General features: G+C 35.6%; 4 protein-coding genes and 1 long non-coding RNA gene across 11 annotated transcripts in view; 3 read left to right on the top strand and 2 right to left on the bottom strand.

Moving 5' to 3' along the window:
* The first annotated feature begins 58 nt into the window (after positions 1-58).
* LOC128856036 (ferrochelatase, mitochondrial) lies at positions 59-1,889 on the top strand. The gene is made up of 6 exons (XM_054091391.1): positions 59-249; positions 334-724; positions 786-887; positions 951-1,272; positions 1,342-1,458; positions 1,511-1,889. Exons 1-6 carry the CDS (start codon positions 222-224, stop codon positions 1,703-1,705), a joined length of 1,155 nt encoding a protein of 384 aa, XP_053947366.1. The 5' UTR covers positions 59-221; the 3' UTR covers positions 1,706-1,889.
* A 4,587-nt stretch (positions 1,890-6,476) lies between these two features.
* LOC128856030 (solute carrier family 52, riboflavin transporter, member 3-A) lies at positions 6,477-11,528 on the top strand. Of its 2 annotated transcripts, XM_054091385.1 has the most exons (6): positions 6,477-6,752; positions 6,803-7,090; positions 9,295-9,410; positions 9,483-9,837; positions 10,061-10,739; positions 10,816-11,528. In XM_054091385.1, exons 2-6 carry the CDS (start codon positions 6,825-6,827, stop codon positions 11,014-11,016), a joined length of 1,617 nt encoding a protein of 538 aa, XP_053947360.1. In that variant the 5' UTR covers positions 6,477-6,752; positions 6,803-6,824; the 3' UTR covers positions 11,017-11,528. The 2 variants fall into 2 exon arrangements, with proteins under 2 accessions (XP_053947360.1, XP_053947361.1); XM_054091386.1 differs by lacking the exons at positions 6,477-6,752; positions 6,803-7,090 and adding an exon at positions 9,055-9,079.
* Positions 8,599-14,165, bottom strand: LOC128856033 (uncharacterized). Its single transcript, XR_008453782.1, has 3 exons — positions 14,005-14,165; positions 9,204-9,302; positions 8,599-9,034 (listed from the first exon to the last, which is right to left on the bottom strand). It is a non-coding gene; the product is annotated as an uncharacterized LOC128856033 (long non-coding RNA).
* LOC128856031 (uncharacterized) lies at positions 11,828-13,206 on the bottom strand. Its single transcript, XM_054091387.1, has 2 exons — positions 13,051-13,206; positions 11,828-12,941 (listed from the first exon to the last, which is right to left on the bottom strand). The coding sequence occupies exons 1-2, from the start codon at positions 13,073-13,075 to the stop codon at positions 11,977-11,979; spliced, it is 990 nt and encodes a 329-aa protein (XP_053947362.1). The 5' UTR covers positions 13,076-13,206; the 3' UTR covers positions 11,828-11,976.
* Positions 14,166-15,173: 1,008 nt separating the features above from the next.
* LOC128856029 (uncharacterized protein DDB_G0287625) overlaps positions 15,174-25,138 on the top strand; it is a 32,462-nt gene continuing 22,497 nt past the window's right edge. The window contains exons 1-11 of one of the 6 annotated variants that reach the window (XM_054091382.1): positions 15,174-15,618; positions 18,415-18,540; positions 18,610-18,830; positions 18,896-19,200; positions 22,414-22,594; positions 22,900-23,166; positions 23,230-23,507; positions 23,577-23,707; positions 23,888-24,413; positions 24,509-24,958; positions 25,022-25,120. In XM_054091382.1, coding sequence (XP_053947357.1) covers positions 18,972-19,200; positions 22,414-22,594; positions 22,900-23,166; positions 23,230-23,507; positions 23,577-23,707; positions 23,888-24,413; positions 24,509-24,958; positions 25,022-25,120 — 2,161 coding nt within the window. In that variant the 5' untranslated portion in view covers positions 15,174-15,618; positions 18,415-18,540; positions 18,610-18,830; positions 18,896-18,971. Of the gene's footprint in view, positions 15,619-18,356; positions 18,541-18,609; positions 18,831-18,895; positions 19,201-22,413; positions 22,595-22,899; positions 23,167-23,229; positions 23,508-23,576; positions 23,708-23,887; positions 24,414-24,508; positions 24,959-25,021; positions 25,121-25,138 lie in introns of all 6 variants that reach the window. The other 5 variants (XM_054091383.1, XM_054091380.1, XM_054091379.1 and 2 more) reach the window with 5 other exon arrangements.

Genomic DNA, 25,138 nt, shown 5'->3' with positions numbered 1-25,138 from the left:
TTTCGCTTATCAGCCGTTTATCAGGCCACGGAGTGACAATGCTGCCAAGTCTGGAATCCTGTTCCTAGGCGCGCTCTCACACAAAACGAGAGTTTTGCATATTTTTATTTATAATCTAGTATATGAATTCGTTTTGGTGCATTCTATTAGTTGTATAAATTTGACGCTACAAAATCTAACTTTTTGTATTTGCGGTACTTTGTGTTATAAAAATTGAGATTATGTTACTTAAAGGAAGGATATTAACATGTGAGTAAAATACTTTTTAACGAGGGTATATTTATTTGTGTGCGAATTGGTTACCTAAACTCCTGTATCTTTTGACATGTACAGCGAAACTATTCACCTCACCTACATCGATGCGGTTTACTGCCACTGTTAGCAATCCTAAGACCGCTATTCTTATGTTAAATATGGGCGGACCACAGCATACGGATCAAGTACCTGAGTTCTTGTTACGAATTATGACTGATCGAGATATGATCCAGTTGCCTGTGCAAAGCCGTTTAGGCCCTTGGATTGCTCAGCGCCGAACACCCGAGGTACAGAAAAAGTATAAAGAAATTGGTGGTGGTTCACCTATTCTTAAATGGACGGAGTTACAAGGTGAATTAATGTGTAAAGATTTGGATCGTATTTCCCCGGAAACCGCGCCGCACAAACATTACGTGGGGTTTCGCTATGTTAACCCACTCACTGAAGATACGCTGAAGCAAATTGAAAAGTAAAGTAATGTAATTTAATTATTAAACATTTGAATTATATTTGTAAAATTTATTGTGCAGGGAAGCCCCCGAAAGAGTAGTATTGTTTTCCCAATATCCGCAATATAGTTGTGCAACCTCTGGATCCAGTTTTAATTCGATTTTTTACCACTACCGCCAACAGTTTGTATTCAGATGATACTTTGATGACGAACTTATTTTAGTAGTTACGCGTTTTTTTTTCAGTTCCCTTCCAAATAATATAAAATTCAGCGTAATTGACCGTTGGTCGACACATCCTCTTTTGATAAAAACATTCGCTGAACGCATACGTGAGGAGTTAAATAAATTTTGTGAGACAAAACGCAAAGACGTCGTTATACTCTTCACAGCACATTCGCTGCCATTGAAAGCTGTGAATCGGGGTGATCCATATCCCTCCGAAGTGGGAGCTAGTGTGCATTTAGTCATGCAAGAACTAGGGAAATCGAATCCTTATATATTGGCGTGGCAATCGAAAGTGGGGCCCTTACCTTGGCTTGCCCCATCTACTGATGATACTATAAAAGTAAATACCTTAACAATTCATATACTATTTATGACTGTTTACAATACTAATTTTCCTTTACCTATTTAGGGTTATGTAAAACAAGGACGCAAAAATTTCATTTTGGTTCCAATCGCGTTTGTAAATGAGCATATTGAGACGTTGCATGAGCTGGACATCGAATATTGTGATGAATTGGCTAAAGAGGTAATAAAATTGTAAAGAAATTATGAACTTTGACAAACTTTATTTCTCATAGGTGGGTGTTGAGGAAATAAGACGTGCCGCTGCACCAAACGATCATCCACTTTTCATCAAAGCGTTAAGTTCAATTGTAGCAGAGCATTTAAAGGATGAGAAACCGGTGAACCCTAAATTTTTGATGCGCTGTCCAATGTGTGTTAATTCACGTTGCATGGAAAGTAAAAATTGGTATAGACATATTTGTGCTTAATCAACGTACATGCTTAGGTGCATTTGAAACGATATAACAATATGCACTATATGATTTTCAAGGAGTGTCACAAATATTGGTATAAGGGACTATTTAAATTGTCTTCAAATAATTAGTTGTTGCTGATTTGGAATGGTTATAAAATAATTGGAATGAACTTATTAAAAAAAAATGTTTTAATTAATTGCACAAAATATGTTTTCCCCAAGTGTTTTATGCTTAACCTCGAAAATTTGTTAAATTCTAGAGCCCAGTTTGTTTCCGGTAAGTTGATAATAAGTACCTACAAAAACGAAGCTGATGGCATAAAACAGTTTCCACACTGGAACTTAAACCAATCATCATTTATTTTGGAATTAGAGAAATTTCCTAAAGAAAGTACTAACAGTGCCACCTTTAAACAATCCTTCCTTAATATAATTGAACCATACCGGAAGAAAGGGTGGAATTTTTTATACACTGACGGTTCGAAAACCGGTTATAGCACTTCGTTTGCAGTTTTGAGAAGTAGTGGCACGCTAATTACCCGAGGAATCATTGACCAACATTGCTCAATATTTACAGCCGAAGCTTTAGCCTTAAAATTAGCTACCGATTACGCAAAAAAAAAAAGGGGAAATTTGTAATTTGTTCCGATAGCAAATCCGCAATCAATGCAATACGCAACATAGGCAACGCTAACAATATCGTATCCGAAATCAGAACGACATGTATTAAAAACAGCAATAAAATCCGAATCATGTGGGTACCAGGGCACAAAGGTCTAGAAGGAAACGAACTCGCAGACCGCGCTGCAGACGATACACAAGCTAAAATTTAGTATAATGTATATCGCTTTGGAAAAAACGGTAAAAAGGGGGTGATAGAGGGGTGTATCCCCATCTTAAAACTGAAAACAGAACCTGCCGGAGGCTTATAGTTTTTAAGTAATTTAATGTTAAAGTTCTATAATTTAGCGAAAAGTTGGTGTTGCCATACACCTGAAATGAAAACGAAGTTCGCACGCAGGGATGTTCAGTGGAAGGTTCATTGTAAAACTGCAGTATTTTTGCTGTAATTTAAAGTTGAGAAATAATTTTGAAAATAAAAACATACAACTCATTTAAACTTAAAAACAATGATATTAAGCGTATCACAAAAAATAATGAAGTAATTAAAATTAAATTAAATTAATTAACACAGTATTTTTGCGTGGAACTCCTTATCGCGTAGGCGGCCTTCGGCCGCGCTTCAAAAAAATAACCCTTATCAGTCCAACTCCGGCTACGCAATCCACAGTATTTTTGCGTAGAACTCCTTTTCGCGTGGGCGGCCTTCGGCCGCGCTTCAAAAAAAATAACCCTCATCAGTCCAACTCCGGCTACGCAATCCACAGTATTTTTGCGTAGAACTCCTTTTCGCGTGGGCGGCCTTCGGCCGCGCTTCAAAAAAATAACCCTCATCAGTCCAACTCCGGCTACGCAATCCACAGTATGTTTGCGTAGAACTCCTTTTCGCGTGGGCGGCCTTCGGCCGCGCTTCAAAAAAAAATAACCCTCATCAGTCCAACTCCGGCTACGCAATCCACAGTATGTTTGCGTAGAACTCCTTTTCGCGTGGGCGGCCTTCGGCCCTTGATAAACAAACTAAATGGCTTAATTATAATAATAAGTACACATTGATTAATAAACATGGAGAAAAAGCTATTTTCCCAAGCACATCTACTCGACAGCAAACACAAACATTCATTCGCCTTCGTATTGGCCATACTCACCTCACACATGAACACTTATTACAAAATTCACAACGTACAGCGTGCCCCTTTTGCAAGAGCACACTGTCCACAGAGCATATTTTAAACGACTGCAGTCAACTAAATGTCTTTCGACTAAAATTTTTCGGAACTATTTAACCCAGCACACTTCTAACTACTATAAACCTTGAAAACATGTCTAAATTTATAAACTATCTTAAAGCTTATAATATACTACATAAAATCTAAATAATTTTAAACTTTGTACTTAGATATTAAACACAATACATGTATATGTACATTTTACAGGATTAACAAAAACGCAATTTTAAAAGGGAGTCGAAGGCCTTGGCTGCTAGCACTCCTGTTAGTTATTAAGTATAATAATTGTATTATTGTACCTAATCATAATAAATAAATAAAAATACCTACAAAAACGAAACTGATGCATAAAACAGTTTCATATATTTTTCCAGTGTTTCATAGGTTTTCCACACTGATGTTAAGTCCAGTGATTTCATAATTTTCTCAATATACTTATCTATTACAGTTTCAAATGATTTGTAACATCCAAATTAACATAACAGATATATTATTTTTTAAGCAAAAGGGGTATTATTTTTACTGTGTTGTTCAGTATTTGTGGCCCTATTTCTCAGTGTCCACATTATATGGAGAGATTACTAAGGGAGAGATCATAGATAATTCATAACATATCTACACCTCCCATAGATTATGTTAAAAGAAAGTTCAGGTGAAGACTGTCAGTATACTGTTACAATAATAACAAGCGTGAGTTTCACTGCTAAAATATATCTGTTTTACTGAATATCTGGCATAGCTGTCTTAATATCTGCTGCCAGCTCGTAGTTTGACAATTCAATTTTCATTTTGCCGCACCATTTCTATTCGCGAATACATCAATTTGATTTGTTTGATGCCGTTTTGAAAAAGAAATGTTAAAACAGCAAGGTGTTCACATGAAACCGGACAAAGTCAAAACAGAAATTTGACAAACGTTAAAGCACATTTGTTGCAAGGTGTAGATATGGAGTAAGCTGATGGCAATTTTTCAATATTCACAGTGGTAGAACTAACCCGAAGAAAGCTTAAAGTACGTTCACATATGCATTAATTACCAATAAAAAAGAGGTTGTCTGTAAAGTCGGTTTACTGACGATAGTTTAACGTGATAACGTCATAAGAAAATACTAATTGAATGGTTGCATTTTTCAAAAGAAAATTTTTATTTTATTTGCTTGATAGATATTTTGTATGGATATAGAGAATGAGTTAACATTAACATAACATAATATACTTTAACATAACATAACATAACATAACATAATATAACATCACATAACATAACATAACATAACATAACATAACATAACATAAGATAACATAACATAACATAACATAGCATAACATAACATAACATAACATAACATAACACAACATAACATAACATAACATAACATGCTGTTCAAGCAAGGTAACGACGCATTTTTTGGTGCGTGCAGCTGGCTACATAGAATTATAAGACGTTATCACGTCAAAAAATAATAATAACATTAAAACAACAGGTATTATTAACAAACCTGGTTTTATTTTAAATTCTTCAAGTAAATCAAATTAATAATAATCAATAAGAAGGCATATGCAAATACAAATAAGTGAATTTATATATGTACATATGCGCATATACATACACATATACGCTCACTTAAGTAGGAGAGAGCAAGATGTGGAACGTTGCCGTTCGTTTGCTTTGTCGTTCGTTCCGCGCTTTCGCTTGCAGTTCATTCAAGGTAACGGCAATGAGCAAGGTAACGGCAATGAGCAAGGTAACACTAATGAGCAAGGTAACGACACATTTTTTCGTGCGTGCAGCCTGTGAAATCGAATTATAAGTCGTTATCACGTCAATATACAAAATTGATCTACCCGTTCACATATGGCAGATTACCTCCAACATTGGCAATCAGCTGTCAATATTGTTGTGAAAGGTTTTTCGTCATCGAAACTATTTTGGGAAAATATTTCGGTGTTTTGTATGTTTAATTATTATTAACCATGAGAAGGGAAGAAAAGGAGAAGGGATAGCTAATTTAATTGTGTAATTAGCTGCTAATAATAAGCTGTTGGGGAAATTCAGCTGACAGAGTCTGTTTAGTATTATGTTCTGCTAAAAGCCGACTTTTTTCAAGCTTGTACAAAACTTTTATATTACTTATTGCTGTCACCAGAGCAACTTTAATATTTCAACGTTCTGGCCAAGAAGAAAGAAAAAATGTACAAACTTGTTGCCACTGCCTGTTTAAAGTGCCTTAGTTGGGGCTATTTATGTGTTATCTGATCCAATTTCCTTTCTTCTCGATATAAAATGGAGTATCATACATAGGTAACTTACTGAAATAATTTGGCATAGAGTAATTTAATTTTATTTTATTTATATATGCTTGATCAATTTATTAATTGTCTGGGATAATTTAATTTGACAATATAATAACTTTAATTACACCGGGTATGTTATCGCACATATTGGCCAATTTGCTCGATCACGATTGTTGATTTAAATCCATTCTGGATTTATATAGTCATGGTGAATGTTGTATCCCTTACAACACCAGCAACAAATTTTCGAAAACTATTGTGATTGGAGGCAAATAAAAAAGAAGAACATTAATTTAATGCAGCTGTTTTTTGTTTATATTTTTTTTCATCCATGCTCCAAAGAGTTGTTCGGTTGCGAAACACTAATTGATTGCCCTCAAGAAATTTTAATTTGAGAGACATTTGTGGAGAAGCTTAAGGCAAGGCTTAATTGTAAACTGGAGGCATAGAGTTTTCGAAGAGAGCTAATTGATGCTTAATTTGAATTTTATTTGCATTTACAACTATGTAGAATAAATTGCCTCCAGCAAGTTACTGAATTGATTGATTTAATTCGAAATCGATCAAAGAAAGTCCATATATTAATTATTATTAACTACGTATAGTCTCTATTTTTATATTTAATCAAATTTTTTTTTCAGACGATCAGAAAAGCTTTGAACACAAATTCGTTTTTTTTTTTGCACAAATTCAAAGATTACATCACTGGTGCTGTATTGTCTCTGAAGATTTTTATATTCGACTGTCCACTTTTGCACAGATCAGCGTACTGAGTTTAGATAATTTGTTCCTGAAATTATAAGTTCCTACATACAACGACCAAGTATTAATCTTATCACCATCACGGTAAACAAAACGGTCATAAAGAGAGGTTATTCCAGCTTCAGCAAATCAAATTGGAGAGAAATTTTGATCCATGTATGTATGCAAAAGAATACTGCTGGCATTTTTGTTAACCATTATTGCAGTATTAGCTACAATCGCACTGGTATGAGTGAATATAACGATATAGTCAAGTCGACATATAGGCAGGAGTGGAGTGATCTTAGTGACTACCACGAACCAGAACAACTCTTGTCATCAGTAATACAATTACACCATTGCGGAAATGATAAAAGTGAGAGGGAAACTAAAAACACGAGGGGTTTTGGTGACGACGCAGCTCTTTCAGTGTGCTTGACATCGCAGTCGGAGAGGTTGGCGGTTTCGCGTTTGACTGGAGGCTATGATTTTGGCAGCAACTACTTATTAAACAGGTATGTGATTTTTTGTAGAATATTATTATATCAGTTTGCTTGCAGCACACTTTCTACTACATTATTCACTCAATTTATAGTCCACGAATATACTTAATATTGTATAATTCTTCGTAAGTAATATTTTGTTTATTAAACTGAAAAAGGCGATTTACGGTTTAAGCTGAAAGGAGTTTCTATCCCAAATTTGCTATGAGTGTATATGTATGTATGTATATAAATTGCATGAATTAGAATTAAAGTTTTATTAAAAATGTGTATGCGGCAGCTTGAGCTTTGATGTGAAGCTAAAAACTAAAAATTTAATTTCTAAAGCTTAGCTTTGCACTGCAACTTACGTTAGTAGTTTACTGCTAGCGCTGTGCCTTACCTGTTAGTGTGAGAACGGGAATTTGCCACGAGTGGACTTTTATTTAAGTTTAGATACCTCGCCCACCCCAAAAGTAGTGTTCAATTAACTAAATATTCCTCGAAATTCATACTGTTATAAAGTGCAGGAGCATCATTACTTGTTTTCGCGCTTTTTCTTTCTTTTAACAGCATACACCATTCTTAAGTCTTTAGGGATCGTATGGTTTAATCCTATGACAACAGAAAACGTGCTATTTCGAGAGATTGGGTCCAGAGGGAGAGGGATATTAGGTGAGTAGGTTTGATAGGGCATGTGAATACAAGGATGATAGATTTAAATTTAAAAATATTTTCACCATGATGTGAATAGGTGGTTAGGGTCGTACGGTGTGCCTTCTAGTGTGCTAGTTTAAACTAAATTTAAAGGGGAAAACATTATACAATTAACATATCCAAGTGAATTCCTCCTCCAGCTAATGAAATTTAAAAATAGTAGAAGCAAATATAAATACAAAAAACGACCCGTTGCCACGACAGTCGGTTCTACGTTACCGAAACGACCCGGATTTATATCCGGCCAAGGACTGTCACTCCAGCAGCATTCCCCGTATGTAAGTATGGGGAATGTTTATGCTGCTACAACAACAACAACAAAACGACCGGACAGCCGGTTCTACGTTACCGAAACGACCCGGATTTATATCCGGCCAAGGACTGTCACTCCAGCAACAATCCCCGTATGTAAATATGGGGAATGTTTATGCTGCTACAACAACAACAACAACAAAAAATTTATATCTTTCACTTCAGTGTTTCATATTTTTAATATTTCGGGGCATCAAATAAAAAAAAAATTATATCTTTCACTTCAGTGTTTCATATTTTTAATATTTCGGGACATCACGGCACTAATACAAAAGCTGGAATCCCAGGGTTGACATCCCTAACACGCGCGTACATCTACATATATAACATTTATGGCCTGCATAGAAAATGTCGTGCTGATATCACATAGTACATATACATACATACATATGGATGTACAGTAAAACCTCCCACAGCCTGACACTTACGGCTCCACAATTTCTACCCGATTTTGGGACTGAAGAGAAATACTTTAATGAAATATTTTTTTATATTAATTTTTTATGGCACTTTTTATTTATTCCTTGTTTATTACAAAATCAACAAGTCCTTATTTTCCTTCAAAATCTTTTTCAAAGACAATAGTGTTGATGTAGGAATGCCCTCTACCGAATAGAAGTTAGAAATTTCAATCGGCGTTCATTAGAGTTAAGCGTTAAACTTTTTTACCGTTGTTTTTACCTCCCATGTTTTATACCTATGCCTGTCTCTTTTCATCATTATCATTATCATAATCATTAATCTTCCAGTCATTGGAGTGTCCGGTAATAAAGGTGGAATTTGTTCTACAAGCACAACCTAAACCTTGGTTCCCGAATGTGTGTCCCTTTACGAGGGGTGTCCGCAAGTAGAGGATTCACTGTATAAGTATTATATACATATTTACACATTAATTTATTAATGACGATTATTGTGCGAGTGCTCCAAACTTCGGTTCTTGGTAAAGAACTGAAAATAAAAATGATTTTTTGGATTTCTTAAACAATTACTATGGTTGTTAATTTGTATTACATTAGAAATACATTTTTAAAGAGTTCATTTCTAAAAACATAATTTTATACATATTTATATGCATGCAGTTAAAACAAATATAAAACGCAATGGCTCTTAGCATTACCGTTCAGATTATAAATATCACGTGCAGATACTACACTTTTCCGTAAGCGTGATGAATCAAATTTAATTGAAGTCTGTTTGTTAATTTATAGAAACCCACCTAAAAAGAAATTCATAGAAAAGATGACGGATATAATAAAAAGTCGTAACTTCGTAGTGGATATATTGGCGATATTTTTTGGCATAGGCACATGGATTGGTGTAAACGGTAAGATTTATGAAATTAAGTATTATAATCGTAAATGTATTACAAGTAATGAAAAATCGTTTTTTTATATAGGCATTTTCATTGAAGTACCACTGCTGGTTAAGGAGGCACCAGAAAGTTGGAGTTTAGCTTCGTATCTTAGCGTTGCCGTGCAAATTGGGAACATAGGTCCGATAACGTATACTTTGATACAGCATTTCTCAAAGAGACGCATAAGTGACGCATTGTTTATTTATGTTATGCTGGTGGTAGGGACATTGTCGGCCTTATTCACCAGTTTTTTCTACAATAAAACATTGGTTTTATTTGGTGAGGAGCGCAGTTTAGCTTTGTATATTCTCAGCTTCTCATCCGCCCTCACGGCTTGTACAAGTTCGGTGCTCTTCATGCCCTACATGGGTCGTTTTAAGGAGATGTACTTAGTGACGTAAGTAAGAAATTAATTAATCAAGTTTGTTTCTAAATACTACCGTCATTTGTAAACCATCTTTCGAATGCTAAAATATTTTACTTTTGGAAATTAAAGAAGCGTTTCACTGCTTCGTAGTATTTGGACGTTAAATCATAGATGTTCATATACATATATCTAATATTTTCATTGTACTTACATATATGTATATTATATATTTTTTTTTTTTTGTTCCACTTAGTTATTTTGTAGGTGAGGGTTTAAGTGGACTGTTACCAAGTGTCGTATCACTTGTGCAAGGTATCGGCAGTGACTCCGTATGCGTCTTGGTGAATACCACCTCAACCGGCGAAGAGGTCTATGAGAAACAAACACTTCCTCCGCGTTTCGGTTCAATGGAGTTCTTCCTGATTATTTTTGCATTGTTTGTATGCAGTGTAATTGCATTTACTTTGCTGGATCGTCTTCAAATTTCGAAACGGGAATATGCTGTAGGCCAAATCGGCGTTGGAAACAATTACAAATATGAAGAGAATAAAACAACTAATGATATGAACAATGCAGCGATGAAAGAGACATCAGCCAATCCGGATAAGTCAATCCAAATTTCATCCAACGAATATGTTTTACTATTGCTGCTTATCGGCTGCTTGTCATTCTTTGCCAACGGCATGTTCAACTCCATACAATCCTACTCAAGTTTGCCTTATGGTAGCTCAGCTTACCACCTGTCAGTGACATTGAGTGTAATTGCCAATCCTTTGGCGTGCTTCTTAGCGATTTTTATACCTCATACAACGTTGCGGCCTATATATGTGTTGTGCTGTTTATGTGCTGCTTTAACTACGTATGTCTTTGTTACAGCTTGCATGAGTCCATCGCCGCCATTGCATGGCACATCTGCGGGATCCGTAATCGTAGTAAGTTATTTCAAGATAATAAATAAATCTGCATGTGATGACGTTTTATTAACAATGATTTCATTTTATATTTTAGATCATTAGCTGGGCTCTATTAATTGGTTTGGTGAGCTACACTAAGCTGTCGATTTCGTCGGTTATGCGCGCTCAGGGCGGTCGGTCGCTCGTTTGGACTGGCGGTCTGACACAGATTGGTGCTTTATTAGGTGCGGTGCTGATATTTATTTTAATAAACTATACAAACAGTTTTCAAGAAGCGGAGAGCAGTGATTGCTAAAATTCGTTAATGTGTATGCAATATTTAAGTATGTATGTATGTTCATGTACTTAAAGCCAAATGAATGAATGTTTTTATAGAAATGTACAAATTTTGTAATTTAATTTAATTTTAACTTTGAAAAAAAATTTTGTGAAAATATGTATTGTATGCTTCAGTTATACCTCAGTCGAACTTTTAGGTCACAAACTACATTTAGGATATCTGGTTTAGAAAATATGCATTTCATGATATTTGGATTAATTTATTACAATTAACGTATAAATAAAATTGCCACCTATGTAAAGTTTTGAAAGGAGAATGTTCTTTACTTCAAATCGAAAGGCGTATTTGAGGGCACTCAGAGGGTACCATTTCCAGGAGCTGGTGGTATTAGAAAAAAACTTTATTCTTTGTTTTTTATTTGTATTGAGAATCAATCTGCGATAATTGTTATTTAATAATGTTAAGAATATTTACATACCTATGTTTTTTCACGCTGAAACCTATTAAAAATAAAAAATACATTCATATATGCATATTTTTTTCTTTTCTTTCGTGAAACCGAAGTTTATAGTAGGTAAAACGTACTATAATAGTATTTGCTATCGTTGACAGATCACCTGGCTAATATTATCAATCTCTGAGTGCAAATGACTCATCATATCAAATTTTAAACGTATTCGAAGCTTTTGCATTTCAATATGGTGCTGTTTATAAAAAATGTATTTCTGAAGTCAACACATACGAGTTTTGAAGTTCTAAAACCGTACGTCGTAGACATTTTGCGCCACCTATTTTTAATTGATATTTTAAAACAAACAAATTCCTCGATATGTACATTTGGATTTTTCGAGCTTTTATTTCTAGTATTGTTAAATACATTTTGCAATGTTTCATATTTGTTATTTTCCATTAGTTATAACGTTAATTCACAACGCTCAACACTGGTTGGACATATCACTAGTAGCGTTTCTACCACTACTGATTTGCGGACGAAATCTTGTTTCTCTTCCGCTTCAGAGCAAGCAAATCATACTCACTATCGTCATTGTCCCCCTCGTAGCCAATTTCCAATGCGTTAACTCCATTGCTCTCATTTTTATACGTTTCTTGTTGGTAAACATTTTCTGTGGATTGATAGACATCCAAGCTCGTTACACTGCTACAACAGGAAGCATAGCAGGAGGATAATTCCGTTGGCTTATGTGGCAGACGATACGCTAGCTTCGCATTATTAAATATATTTATTCGATCTTTTATGTTGGAATTGCTATTTGTGGACATTTGTGTTCCAGTGGCCGTTATGTTAGATGGACTGGTGAATGAGACAGATGTATTAGTTAATTTTTCATAGCCGTGCGCTGTGTTGCTGCGGTCATTGTTAGCAATGGTGTTTATGATATCTAAACTGGGTTTCGGTGAAGCCAACAACTCGTCATTGGTGTTATCGATCTTCGCAACTGTTGTGCTCTCTCTTGTTATTGGGGGCTCAGTGTTCGGTTTGTCTACATTCGCAGATTGAGTAATAACATGTTCCAAGTGCGTACCGAGAAATGTATCGATTTTCTCGAGTGACTCTTTGGCGCGTTTGAAAAGCACAAGGCTCTCCTTAAGTACGTGGCTATCGTTTAGTTTTTCAAAATTTTGTAAAATCTTACGGATGTCTACTTTGCTTTCGATAGATATTGGTGCCTTTGTTGAGTTAGATTCTCTTGCAGTTTCGAACTCTTGTATAAGCTGTTTTATTTTGGCAGCATTGTGGTTGGGACTGACCCCACTGTTTTGTGGCAGCAATAGCTCGGAGGAGACTTCATCAATCTCTTTTATGATATCCACTGAATTTTGTATGACTTCATCATGTTGCACACGCAACTCCTTCAGTCTTTCTTTTAGATCGTTCAGATAAACTTCAACACGCTGAGTTTTGAGCGTCTCCTCGGATACTGTGAATCCATAAAGTAATTTTCAGGACACATATGTATATTCATATATAAGGACACATGTACATATATACTTTTAAGTATGTGAATATTATAATTAGTTAAAGCTTACAAAAAGGCATTCTAACGTTATCCATGGTTCCAAATCGGCAACAAAAAATTTTGAGCAATATAACCAAATAATTATCAAAGTTTGAATTTTTTTTCGTTATTTTAACTGAAATTATTTCGTAATTTTTTTTTTAATTTGAAAAGTTTTAAATCAGCACCTGAGACCAAATTTGTATATTGTACCGACAGTCGGTTATACGTTATGGGAAGGACCCGGATTTATATCCGGCCAATGATTGTCACTCCATCAGAATTCCCCAAACACGTATCGGGGCGTTTATGATGCTACAACAATAACAAAAACAAGAGCAACCAAATTTATAAATATTTTCGTTATTTTAACTGATTGCCCAAAGAGAAGATTTCGTCCCGTTTGCAAGTTATTGTTGCTGTCGCAGCCAGGGTTGGGCATAGTGTACTCAATAACTAATGCAGAATGCAGCGGATAGAAAAACACTGATCGATCCTCATCTTCAAGTTCATCTAATGGTAGGTCCAGGAAACGTGTTTTTCGACAGGCTGGGCCCAGAAGGAGAAGGGCTAAGTGAGTGGGTTTGAGAGGGCAAGTGGTGGTTAGTATCGCGTGGGACTCCTTCACATGCCGGACATATGTATATTAAGTATGTCGGGGTCGATTCTGAATAAATAGGACTTTACCCTGCTATAATATCCAATTCTACATACCGGGATGAATCGGGTTTCTCCCGACTAAGGACTACCGGCACATGTAAGACATATAATTCTATATTATCATGTTTATGCGAATGTTTCAAGGCGGTGTCTACTAATTATTACTAATATTACGGACTCGTCCATGCCCCGCAAAAAATTCCTACATATTTGTATTAATAATTATTAAGCCTCGCCAGATTCTGCATGGATACTGTATATAATATTAGTTATTAATATTCTAGTTAATTATTTATTATTGTTAAAACTAATTATTTTTTATTACGTTAAAAAACGTTTGTCTTCCTTTGAGGTGCTTAAGTATTCACAATATATTTTTTGTAATATATTTTTACTTTGAACTTTTAAAATGTCAAGTAATTTTACTACAGAAAAACTCAAGAAATCCAAAAAATACCTCGAATGAAATTGCCTCACCACGGCAAACATGCCACATACGAAACGTAAACAAAAATCAGCTGTTGAAACAACACAGTTGCATCTCTCTTTCTGGCCGTAGAGTCAGCTGATAAAACATAACTTTTCTCTCGTTTTAGCATTGCATTAAAACAACTCACAGTGGTTAGAAACATAAAAAATAGTTACACAAAAAAATTTTTGTTAATCATTCAAATACTTGTAGAATTCACTTTCTTCAAACTTCGGGCAATCGGTTAATGCTTCGACATTATCTGTTCTTCGATAAAAATATAATTTTGGTAAGAAATTTAACTAAAATACTTCGTATTCTCCCAAAGTGTAAGTTTTCCCAGCCAAGTTTTCAAGCCAATATTTGGCTCAGTCCTGAGTTAGAGTATTTTTAATATATTTAGAATTTACTTTCAACTTAGTTGGGCACAAAGTGAAAAATGCCCATTTAATACTTCGAAAAATCTATAAAAACATAATTATGTTTAATAAATATTAGAGAGAAAAGACGCTGCTACCTGCTAATTCTTTCAAGGTCAACTTTTTTACAATTTTCAACCCCAAATGAATTTATAAATTTGGGTGTTACTGCTGTAATAATTGCAGCAGTGTTTCTTTGTATGAGATAGCATCTCGTTCTGTCTCATAATTGTTGCAAGAATGCCACCGCCACGCGTTCTGTCAGTAAAATGTTGACAATTTGCTTATTGCGTAGTACAAAATTTTTCACCTCGGAGTAGAAATTGAAGAATAAAAGTAAGTTTTTATTTAAAAAATTGTACTTTGAAGTTTATCATTGTTTTTAAAATGAATGATCCACATTTTCAAACAACGCGTTCGGCGCGAAGTAACTTCTGCAATATTGTCGTGGCTAATCAGCTGGTCGCAATATTGCTGTAATTATTGTTTGCAGCGAACACAGCCGGAGTTTTTGCAAAGGCAAGTAAAAGATTTGCATAGTTAAAGTATGTCATGTCACCACTGTGCAATCAACAAATCCCAACAATCAAGTTGGCTCCACAGCTGAAGCGATTGCTGGCTAGCTGGTTTCGTCGTCGATGTTTGTATATATGCCGTTCCATTCTGTATTCTTTCTTAAACAGCTATTATTTTCGCAATTGTTCGTGGTTGGAGGAAAATGGAAGTCTGACCTGTCAAATCGTGGATAGCAAATAACTTTTTCGTCTTAATTAATAGTCAATCAGTGAAAAGTTGAGTATAACAATATATGTAGATTGCGGCAAATATAAAAAAACTTCGAGTAGTCAATCTACAATTACTGCGGTATCAAACGTCAGCAACGTAACTTTGAGAATTAAGCAGTGTTAAATATAATTATACGAATGGAAATCGCTATTTTTCTAACCGTGGAGAGTGAAGTAAAGTGAAAAAGTGAAAAACATGATACTGCCCCCAGGAAGACACGAAACTTAATGTGCAGCTACAAAAACAGGACTGAATTTTCCGAATAGTAAGTGCATAAGCTAGTCAAAATGTCGAGTAATCAATATAAAATTAGATAAATCGAGACTGCGAATTTTAATAGACATGTATGCAACTATTTGCATATGTATTTATATTTAAATATGTGTGTATATACCCGCAAATGTGTGCTGCAATAAGTCATACCTAGAAACATATATGTATATATGTGCGTATGTATGTATATATCTGTATATTTGAATTTATGTATGTATACTGTAAGTTGTGTTTCTGTTGCAGAGAGTGGATGATTCGAATACAGTACTCGTACAGAGGCCAGGATCAACAGCAACAATAGTCTACTTTGGCCGCCTTCACTCCACCTATGTATTCCCAAGTATACATACATATGTACATATGGACATATGTTTGTATACATGCATATACATATGTATATGCCATTCATTGTAATGTACATTCATTGCCCTATATTAAAGTTTATTTACTCAGTTTCTGGGCTGTAAGCCTATCAGTAGAATTGCGGTGAGAATAGCACTACCTGCCATCCATATGTTACCGCGATACGGATCGCTATGTTGCATTATAGCTTCAAACAAACGCACATATAGTACATATGTTGTCGGAACTCTTCTAAAACCAATACGAACTGATCAAAAACTTTCGATCAAAAACAACATCACTGATTTCCACATGGTTGAAATGTTTTAAAAAGAGGATTGAAGAATTATATATGTACATATATATAATTGTCGCGTACACCCTTTTTTGGTTGTTTGGCCGAGCTCCTCCTATTTGTGGTGTGCGTCTTGATGTTGTTCCACAAATGGAGGGAACTACAGTTTCAAGCCGACTCCGAACGGCAGATATTTTTATGAGGATTTTTTTCATGGCAGAAATACACTCGGAGGTTTGCCATTGCCTGCCGAGGGGCGACCGCTATTAGAAAAATGTTTTTCTTAATTTTTGGGTGTTTCACCGAGATTCGAACCTACGTTCTGTCTGTGAATTCCGATTGGTAGTCATGCACCAACCCATTCGGCTACGGCGGCCGACGGATTGAAGAATTGCGCACCTAGAATGGCGACTCTTATTATGTGTATTCAAATGGTTTTAAACTTCTCTTCTTGCAATAAAAGAAAAAAATATAAATTAAATAAACCTCGGCGTGGAATGGTTGATTTACACATATCACTATTAGGGATCATCGGAAGATGAACAATATCGTTCGCATACAAATGAGATGTTTAAGAATCGTGCTATGAGAAAGCTCGTTTTTTGCGATATGTTGTTCGTGTTAAATTGTACATCTGTCTACTTGACAATCATTCACATTCTCTGTAAAGCTGGCCACAAACAGGGCACAATTCCCAGCGATGTGTTACAGTTCGAGGAAAAACCCTCGTGCATGGCGAAGTGCGGGCACACCTCCCAAGTAATTGAAAGTTTTCATTTACCTGGGATTTGTTGTTAGTTTGTGGCATAGTTTGTGGATTTTCTCATTTTTTTACTGACTGTCGTCGAGGTAAGAGTAAGCGGAAAGAATTTATAGTGTTTCAAAAATGAACCATCATTACGGCAAATGAAAAATGAATTATTCAGAACACGTTTTTTCATTTTTTTCTTAATGCACATGTAAATACCATAACTACAAGAGCAGTCAACACCCCTCTCCCTCTGGACCCAAGCCGTCGAAACAGCAAGTTCCCTGGGCCTATCGTTAGATGAACTAGACGTAGACGACCGGTGATTTACACTGATCGGGCAAAGTTACTGCTACAACAACAACTGCAAGAGCAATCGCGTCATCCGGTTTTTTGTATCGCATGTTAACAGTACGACGATCGCAACGAAATGATATTTTATGGATATGTGTACGTATGTATGCTACGGACTAGGCAAAAATCGCTGGGAATTGTGCCCTGTTTATGGCCAGCTTTACGTCAGCAAATCAACTGATTGCTTCAAAATCGCTGAGATTTGACGTTAGCCACTCCTTCTGAGTTCTCTCCACCTGAAAGTATTCGTTGATCTCGCAAATTTTCTTTACCTTCTACTCGCAAGTGGATACTTCGTGGTTGCTCGGTTTTATTATTTCCAAAACTTCTTCGGGATCCGCAAGGCAGTTTATAACCCAGGCACTGAATCTTGGCCTATTGGCTCCCTTACCAGAGTATATAGATCAACTGACCATTGAAGGTACTACAAAACTTTATACCCAGAAAAATTGTAAAAATTCGTCTTAAATATTTGAAAGTTTTGATGAAATTGGGAAATATTCTGTACAAAGTTCAGTGGAATTCTTCCTCAATATGTTTTTAGTAATTTGACAATTTATAATGATTTTGAATAATATAAAAAACCTAAGTAGGTAAGATATTTGGTTAGCACAAGGACAGAGGGACTCTGGGACCTAGAATATTCTCTATCAATATCTTAAGACTCGCTTTGAGGGTCAAGAAGTCCATGGTAGCCGTATTTCCATCAGTAATTTTTCTTCTTCCTCTGCGTATCCAAGTTGGACATTCGCACTAGCAAATGTTATATTGAGCTTAGCCTTACGATTGTACGGTCATATTATTAATTATATCATCGAAATTGTGTCCGTTTGCCGCTCCTTCTGTTAGTTCACCTATTGTTTTGAGATTTGTAATTTTTTCCTACGTTCGTCCCTTGATGTTGTATCCAACACTATATATCTGTAAATATTACAATTATATCAGCCATTATCCTCTTAAAATAAATACTTAAGTACATATATCTCTAAAGATCTAGGCAAGGCTGCTCATTGTCCACTAAAGTTTTCATCCCTTTCTATCTCTTTGAGTATACCCACTCGGCGATCAGAGATCTAGCATTGGCCAGGTACTCAGCACAGTATTTGTATGCTTTCTTTCACTGTAGTTGAATAGTGCTGCAACAACAACAGTGTGGGGTGCAGGTTATGTGAATGGTATGTTATGTTTGTTAAAATATTGTTATTGGAATTAATATAATAAATTATATAATATTATTTTTACAGTATTTAAACTTCATCGGAATAATTCGTTCCTTTTCAATTATAATTTATTTTAAATTGATATTTAGCATGTTCATATGTACCCTAAAATTCCAAGCTAAGGACGTTTGACATATGTACATATGCAAGGACTCACATCCGTATATGCGTTTAATTAAAAACATTCACCTTTGCATCGCTCCGATAGTAGCTACAAATCTTGAATGGAATCTATGTATACATAGGTGGGATTATAATCGAATAAATTGAATAACTGCTTACAGCTTAATTTTTATTTCCATGCTTACAGCTTTATATGAGAATAAAGGGATTTCTTCTCAAAATATTGATCGGTCCAAAATAACGCAGAAGAAAAATTGTTCAATATGATGAAATCAACTCAAACAACGCATTGTAGCAGTGCAAATCTCTACTATCAACTATTGCAGCGAGAACTGAACTTGTGGCCTCAACGTAATCCCAGAATTTTTTCAGGGCATTTGTATACGGAGCGCTATCGAGTGGCAAGGAATTTATTCAAGACTGATTTGCGAGCTCACTATGGTTGCGTGAATGCAATCGAATTTTCGCATGGTGGAAAATATCTCGCATCAGGTAAAAATGATGTATATTTCGATAAATAACGTTTACTATAAATTGGCTTAGGCGTTTATTTCTCCGCCTTCTGACAAAATGTTGAGGAGTGAGAATGATTTTCTCATTCAAACACAATATATAAAATTCAAGCTCAAGATTAGCGTGTTTTCTTGGATTATCCAGTTCAGTGTCTGGGTCAACTCCCACGGGAACGATCCGAACAATGTTCAAAAAAGTTAGTAGCAATGCTATAGAACTTCTGTTTTGGATGCTATAGAACTTCTGTGTGGATGTATTCCTCACAACATATGCTGTTTGAAATATGACAACATTGAAGAAGAATGTTTAATAAAATATTAAGGGCCTGCAAATAATACATATTTTCAAGAAAACGATGTTTCAGCTGAGAATCGGCGTAATATACTTTTTCAAATGGTATCAATTTGGAGTTGTCGTTGCTGTTGTAACAGCATAAGCATTCCCCATATATGATTGGGGATTGCTGTTGGAGTGACAATATTTGGCCGGATATAAATCGGGGTCGTTCTGGTAAAGTAGGATGGTTTATGCCCAATGACGTAGCATTATTCTTATCTCTGAAATAAAAGCATATGTGTCGCCAGCTAATATAGAGGAATAAAAAGGGGTATTTTATTTCTTAATATTTCATATTGATAGTTTTAACTGAACAGACATTCAGAAGTAAGGCATTGTTGGTTAGTATTAACCCATTCAAGTCTAACGTTGCCTGAGAGCAACTTCGTATATTTATAGGGTTATCGGCAGCGTAATTTTTGTATTTTGTTTGATGAACCATAATGATCGCGGCAGTTATATGCGTCTGCGCTAAGAGGGATCAAATAGTCACTCATGTTAGACCTTTAGCAAGGAAATAAAAAAAAAAATTCAGCAGTGTTGGCGGATACTTTTTTTCAGAATTTACCAAGACGTTTTTGACGTGATAACGTCTTATAACTCGATTTAGCTGGCTGCACGCACGAAAAAATGTGTCGTTACCTTGCTCATTAGTGTTACCTTGCTCATTTGTCGTTACCTTGCTCATTGCTGTTACCTTGAATGAACTGCAAGCGAAAGCGCGGAACGAACAAAGCAAACGAACGGCAACGTTCGACATCTTGCTCTCTCCTACTTAAGTGAGCGTACATATATATGTATGTATATGCGCATATGTACATATATAAATTCAGCTGCTGCGTATTTGTATTTGCATATGCCTTCTTATTGATTATTATTAATTTGGTTTACTTGAAGAATTTAAAATAAAACCAAGTTTGTTAATAATACCTGTTGTTTTAATGTTATTATTATTAATTAAAAAATGTATGGTAATATTTACCACATACCTTATAAGATATGTTGTATACTATTTAATATATGTATATAAACATGCATATACAATTTCGCGCAATTTTCAAAAAGAACAAATCTATATGTAAAGATGCATACAAGTCATATGGCCATATCAAATATACGAATCTATTCCGTACGCAAGCAAATGTAAGCTAATGTGCTTGAACTGCAAGCGAGAGCGCGGAACGAACGACAAAGAGCACAATCGGCCCCCGCGTTCGGCAACGTTCGACATCTGGCTCTGTCCTACTTGAGTGAGCATATATATGTACGCATATGTATGTATATGCGCATTTGCATATAAATTCACATACTTGTATTTGCATATGCCTTCTTCCTATGTGCATGGTAATGAACCAATTCTCTGTTGAGAATAAACGATGATAGAAAAAATAGGAAATGAAAGGGAGTGTTTCAAGTGTAATGTGTCTTGAGAAAGTCAAATCGATGATGATGCCTCTAAGTGTTGTTGACTTATTAACGTCTGATGCACAATCGAAATTGAATTGTAACTTGACCTATTCCATTGCAATTCCATTTACCCCTCCTCTATATCCATACAAAATATCTATCAAGCAAATAAAATTAAAATTTTGTTTTGAAAATTGCAACCATTCCATCAATATTTTCTTATGACGTTGTCACGTTAAACTATCGTCAGTAAACCGACTTTACAGACAACCTCTTTTAAATATACATTTTTCCCCAAAAATTACAACAAAAATGATAAATGCTTATAGGAAATACAATAGTTTTCAGCAAACGTTGAATTAAATATTTACTCAATGAAATACTGTTGCGAGCAATTTTTGTACCACCCTTTCTCAATTTTGTGACACGTAACTTCCTATAGCACACAAAATATTGAGCGTGGCGACATGAAATTTTGAATAAATATAAGTAAAAAATTTTAAGCTCAGCAAAAAACAAACAAAAAACAAAATTTGGTTGGAAGGGTTAATGTGGAAAAGACAACACTTATAATAAATACTTACTTCAAAAAATAATACCTAAATAATAAATTAAGGAAGGAAGGGTAAATTTGGTCCGGATCAAACTTTATACCATATATCCGCGTACATTTAATAAAAGTGTTATTTGGGCTGGCTGTTAATTTTGGATACAAACTCTTAGTAACATTAAAGTTCTAGCAAATAAAAAGTGGGCAAGTTTAATTCGATCTCAATAATATAATATTTGTGACGTATCTTAATGAGGTGGGGATCAATACTTGTATCAAATTTGGGCGAGTTTTATTCAGTTGTTATCGCATTTACCCAAAAGTGGGCGTGTCACCAGTCATTTTTTTTTTTACTTTCCCTTGCATCGTATTTATTTTATAAAATTATTTTTCATCCAGGGTATTAGTAGAAACCACGGAGTACAGACATATCTTGAACAGCATTCTTTAAAATCCCATTAGGCATTCACAAATTCACGCCCCGTGAATAACGCCATCGGAAACCAATCATGACGGATCACATACGAAAAGCTTCGCCTGGCTCGTAAGATCCGTGTCACTCTATTAAAATTGTATTGTTGCAGGTTCCTGCGAACTCCTGCGATACTATAATAGCCGCCGATATACTCATGTGAAAAACCTCATCTTTACACTACCGATCTCTTCATACACCCACTTAAAAAAACTCATCTAATACGCCTCTCTCTTTGACCCCACCTTATCGAAACAGCTCGTTTCCTGGGCCATCGAAATGGAGTCGATGATTAAATTAAGTATGCAAAATAAAAAAAATTCTTGAAACATTATACCTATACTGGCTTTGAATGAGCCTATAAAAATATTATGCATTATGTACCGATGTAAATTGTTTGTCTTATAATATCCTTTATATTATGTAGGTGGGGACGACAAACGTGTTCTTATATGGGATGTTGAGAAAGCCATCGCCCATCATGGCCGGCCACGGGTGCTGCAAACGGAGCACACAAGCAATATATTTTGCTTAGGCTTTGAACGTTGCAATCGTCTTATCCTGTCCGGTGGCAATGATGATCTGGTTATAGCACATAACTTCGAAACGTAATATTGAGAGCGGCAATTTAATTATCGTCAAAACACACATCGCTCATTTGCTGCTAGAATTTTATAATCCAAAAAATCAAAATGTCGAAAAAAGGGCTGCAAATTTTTAATTTACTATGCCTTCCTAAGTTAAAGTAAAAAGATATTTTCATCTAAATAGGTACTGTTAATTGATAATGTCAAAGCTCAAAAAAGAGCTTATGGTATTATCTACATACTTATCTAAAATAACTGTTTTTGGATTATGACACCCTCGCAGCAAATGAGCGATAGATTTTAATATTTTGTCATTATTCTTTCAGTGGAAAACTTATGAACGTCTACAAACACAATAATCCTGTATATGGCTTATCTATCGATCCGAGAAGTGATAGTATTTTTGCAACAGCTTGCGAGGATGGCCAAATTTTGGTATTTGACCAACGTGTTGGCGCGGACGATCCTTTAGTGGTGGCTCAACAACAGACCTCATTTCATGCAGTGGAATTTCATCCTGCCGGTGGATATTTTTTAGTTACCGCTAATTCCAAAAAAGGTGCTGCCTTCTGGGATATACGCAAACCGCATCAGTATGTATTTGTATACATTTGAATGTGCACATTTAAATATCCTTTAATTTTTTTCTCTCATAGTCCTGTTATACAATATGGAGGTTATGTTGATGAGCCACCCAGTTGCATGAGTGCACGGTTTAATACGAATGGAAGTCTTATATTGGCACTCCGACGGCGTTTGCCACCCATCCTTTATAATACACAATCACCTGAACCAGTGTGTACATTTTTTCATGGAAATTATTATAACTCATGTACCATGAAAAGCTGCACATTTGCGGGGGAATACGATGAATTTGTGTTATCTGGTTCAGATGACTTCAATCTCTATGTGTGGCGTGTATCTGATGTGAATTGTAAGTGAACATTTTGGTGTCCGGCTAATTGTGTAAAAAATATCTCAAACTGAAAATATTTTTCTTCAGTGGAGAGAACTGATCAGTGGGTGGAGGGTACGCAAATGGTCCTGTATGGGCATCGTTCCATTGTAAATCAAGTACGTTACAACCGTCAAAAATGTCTGCTGGCCTCTTCGGGCGTTGAAAAGATTGTGAAGGTAAGTTATGCTTTTGTTAAAGAGAAAAATTTAATATAATAATATCTAACAGATTTAATACAATTAGAATGTATAGCTTGTAATGTATTTCAGCTATTTATAGTTTAATTAGTTTTTTATAGTTCAGTTCTTAAATGCGTTTTGTATATTTATTCTCGATTTTTCTTTTTATTTGTTTAGCTGTGGAGCCCTTTTGCGCAGAAGGAGTGGTCGGGTTCCTTACTTCAAGAAGCAACATGCCCTGAAAATCCGAGAGAATTGTATTCACCTCACAATTACACTTCAATGTCCACATCTCCACATAGTTGGTCGCATATGTCACATGACTACAGTAGTCGCAATACCAACGAAGATCCACGTATGATGGCGTTCTTTGATACACTAATCCAACAGGAAATCGAAGGCTGGAATGCGGACAGTTCAACAGACGCATCGCATAGTTCCGTCGGCACTCATTCATGCTCCAGTTCGAATGATAATTCAGATAGTAGTCCAGATGATGAAAGTGATGACGATGATGACGATGACGATGGTGGAGATGGTGTTAGTGTTGCCGTTAATGTCGGTGTGAATGAAGATGTCACAGGAATTGCCGAAGAAAATATTGTTGAAAGTAGTATTCCTAATGGAAATGTTGTAGTACGGGAACGTTCCACAAATCGGGCAAAGCGACGTTTCATTAGGGAATGTATGCAAGGTAATTCAAGTAAATACTCGTCCATATAGTGAGTTTTTATAGTATAGTAATTTATTTCCTATTTTACGATTAACTAATTTTATACATTTTTATAATTTTTGCAGAAATTAAACGTTGTCAATCAATATTAAGAAAAAAGTCCAAGCCTCAGCGTTTTGCCAACCGCATCGCCTACTTAATTGCCACAAAACGCAATCGCCTGCGACGCTTAGCAATAAAGGGAGCTTCCTTGGGTAATAGACGACCTTACAAAGTTGTCAAAGTACGTAACCATAGTTCTAGAAAACGCGATACAAGCTATAGTAAAACGATCCGTACACGGTCTCAAATCAAACGTCACCAGACGTCTCATCGCCAGAGTCTCAGCTTTTCACGCAGAAATAATATAACTACTGATCCAGGTGCGTCAAATGTGGCTATTGCGTCTACCTCGAGAGCAGCGGCATCTATCCAGGCACTGAGTAATATGAACTCAGAAGTAACAATGATACCAGCGAGTACAGGAAACAATCACCGTTATCAGCGTAGAAAATACAAAAGGCACTGTGTCTATGGTATGTTAAGTAGCACAAACTCTCAGCATAGACATGTTTTTAATTTCAAAATAATTTTTATAGATACATCATCAGATGATGGCAGAGAACTTTCAACGTCTGTTTCAGCTATTCCAAGTAACGCTCCTAGTACAAGCACTGGCATAACCACGACATTGAAAGGTGAGTACCAATTAAAAT

This window comes from Anastrepha ludens, chromosome 2 (genome assembly GCF_028408465.1).
Source record: "Anastrepha ludens isolate Willacy chromosome 2, idAnaLude1.1, whole genome shotgun sequence".
NCBI classification, from domain to species: domain Eukaryota; kingdom Metazoa; phylum Arthropoda; class Insecta; order Diptera; family Tephritidae; genus Anastrepha; species Anastrepha ludens.
The sequence above is the reverse complement of the archived record's forward strand: the minus strand, read 5'-3'. Positions and strand labels throughout refer to the sequence as shown.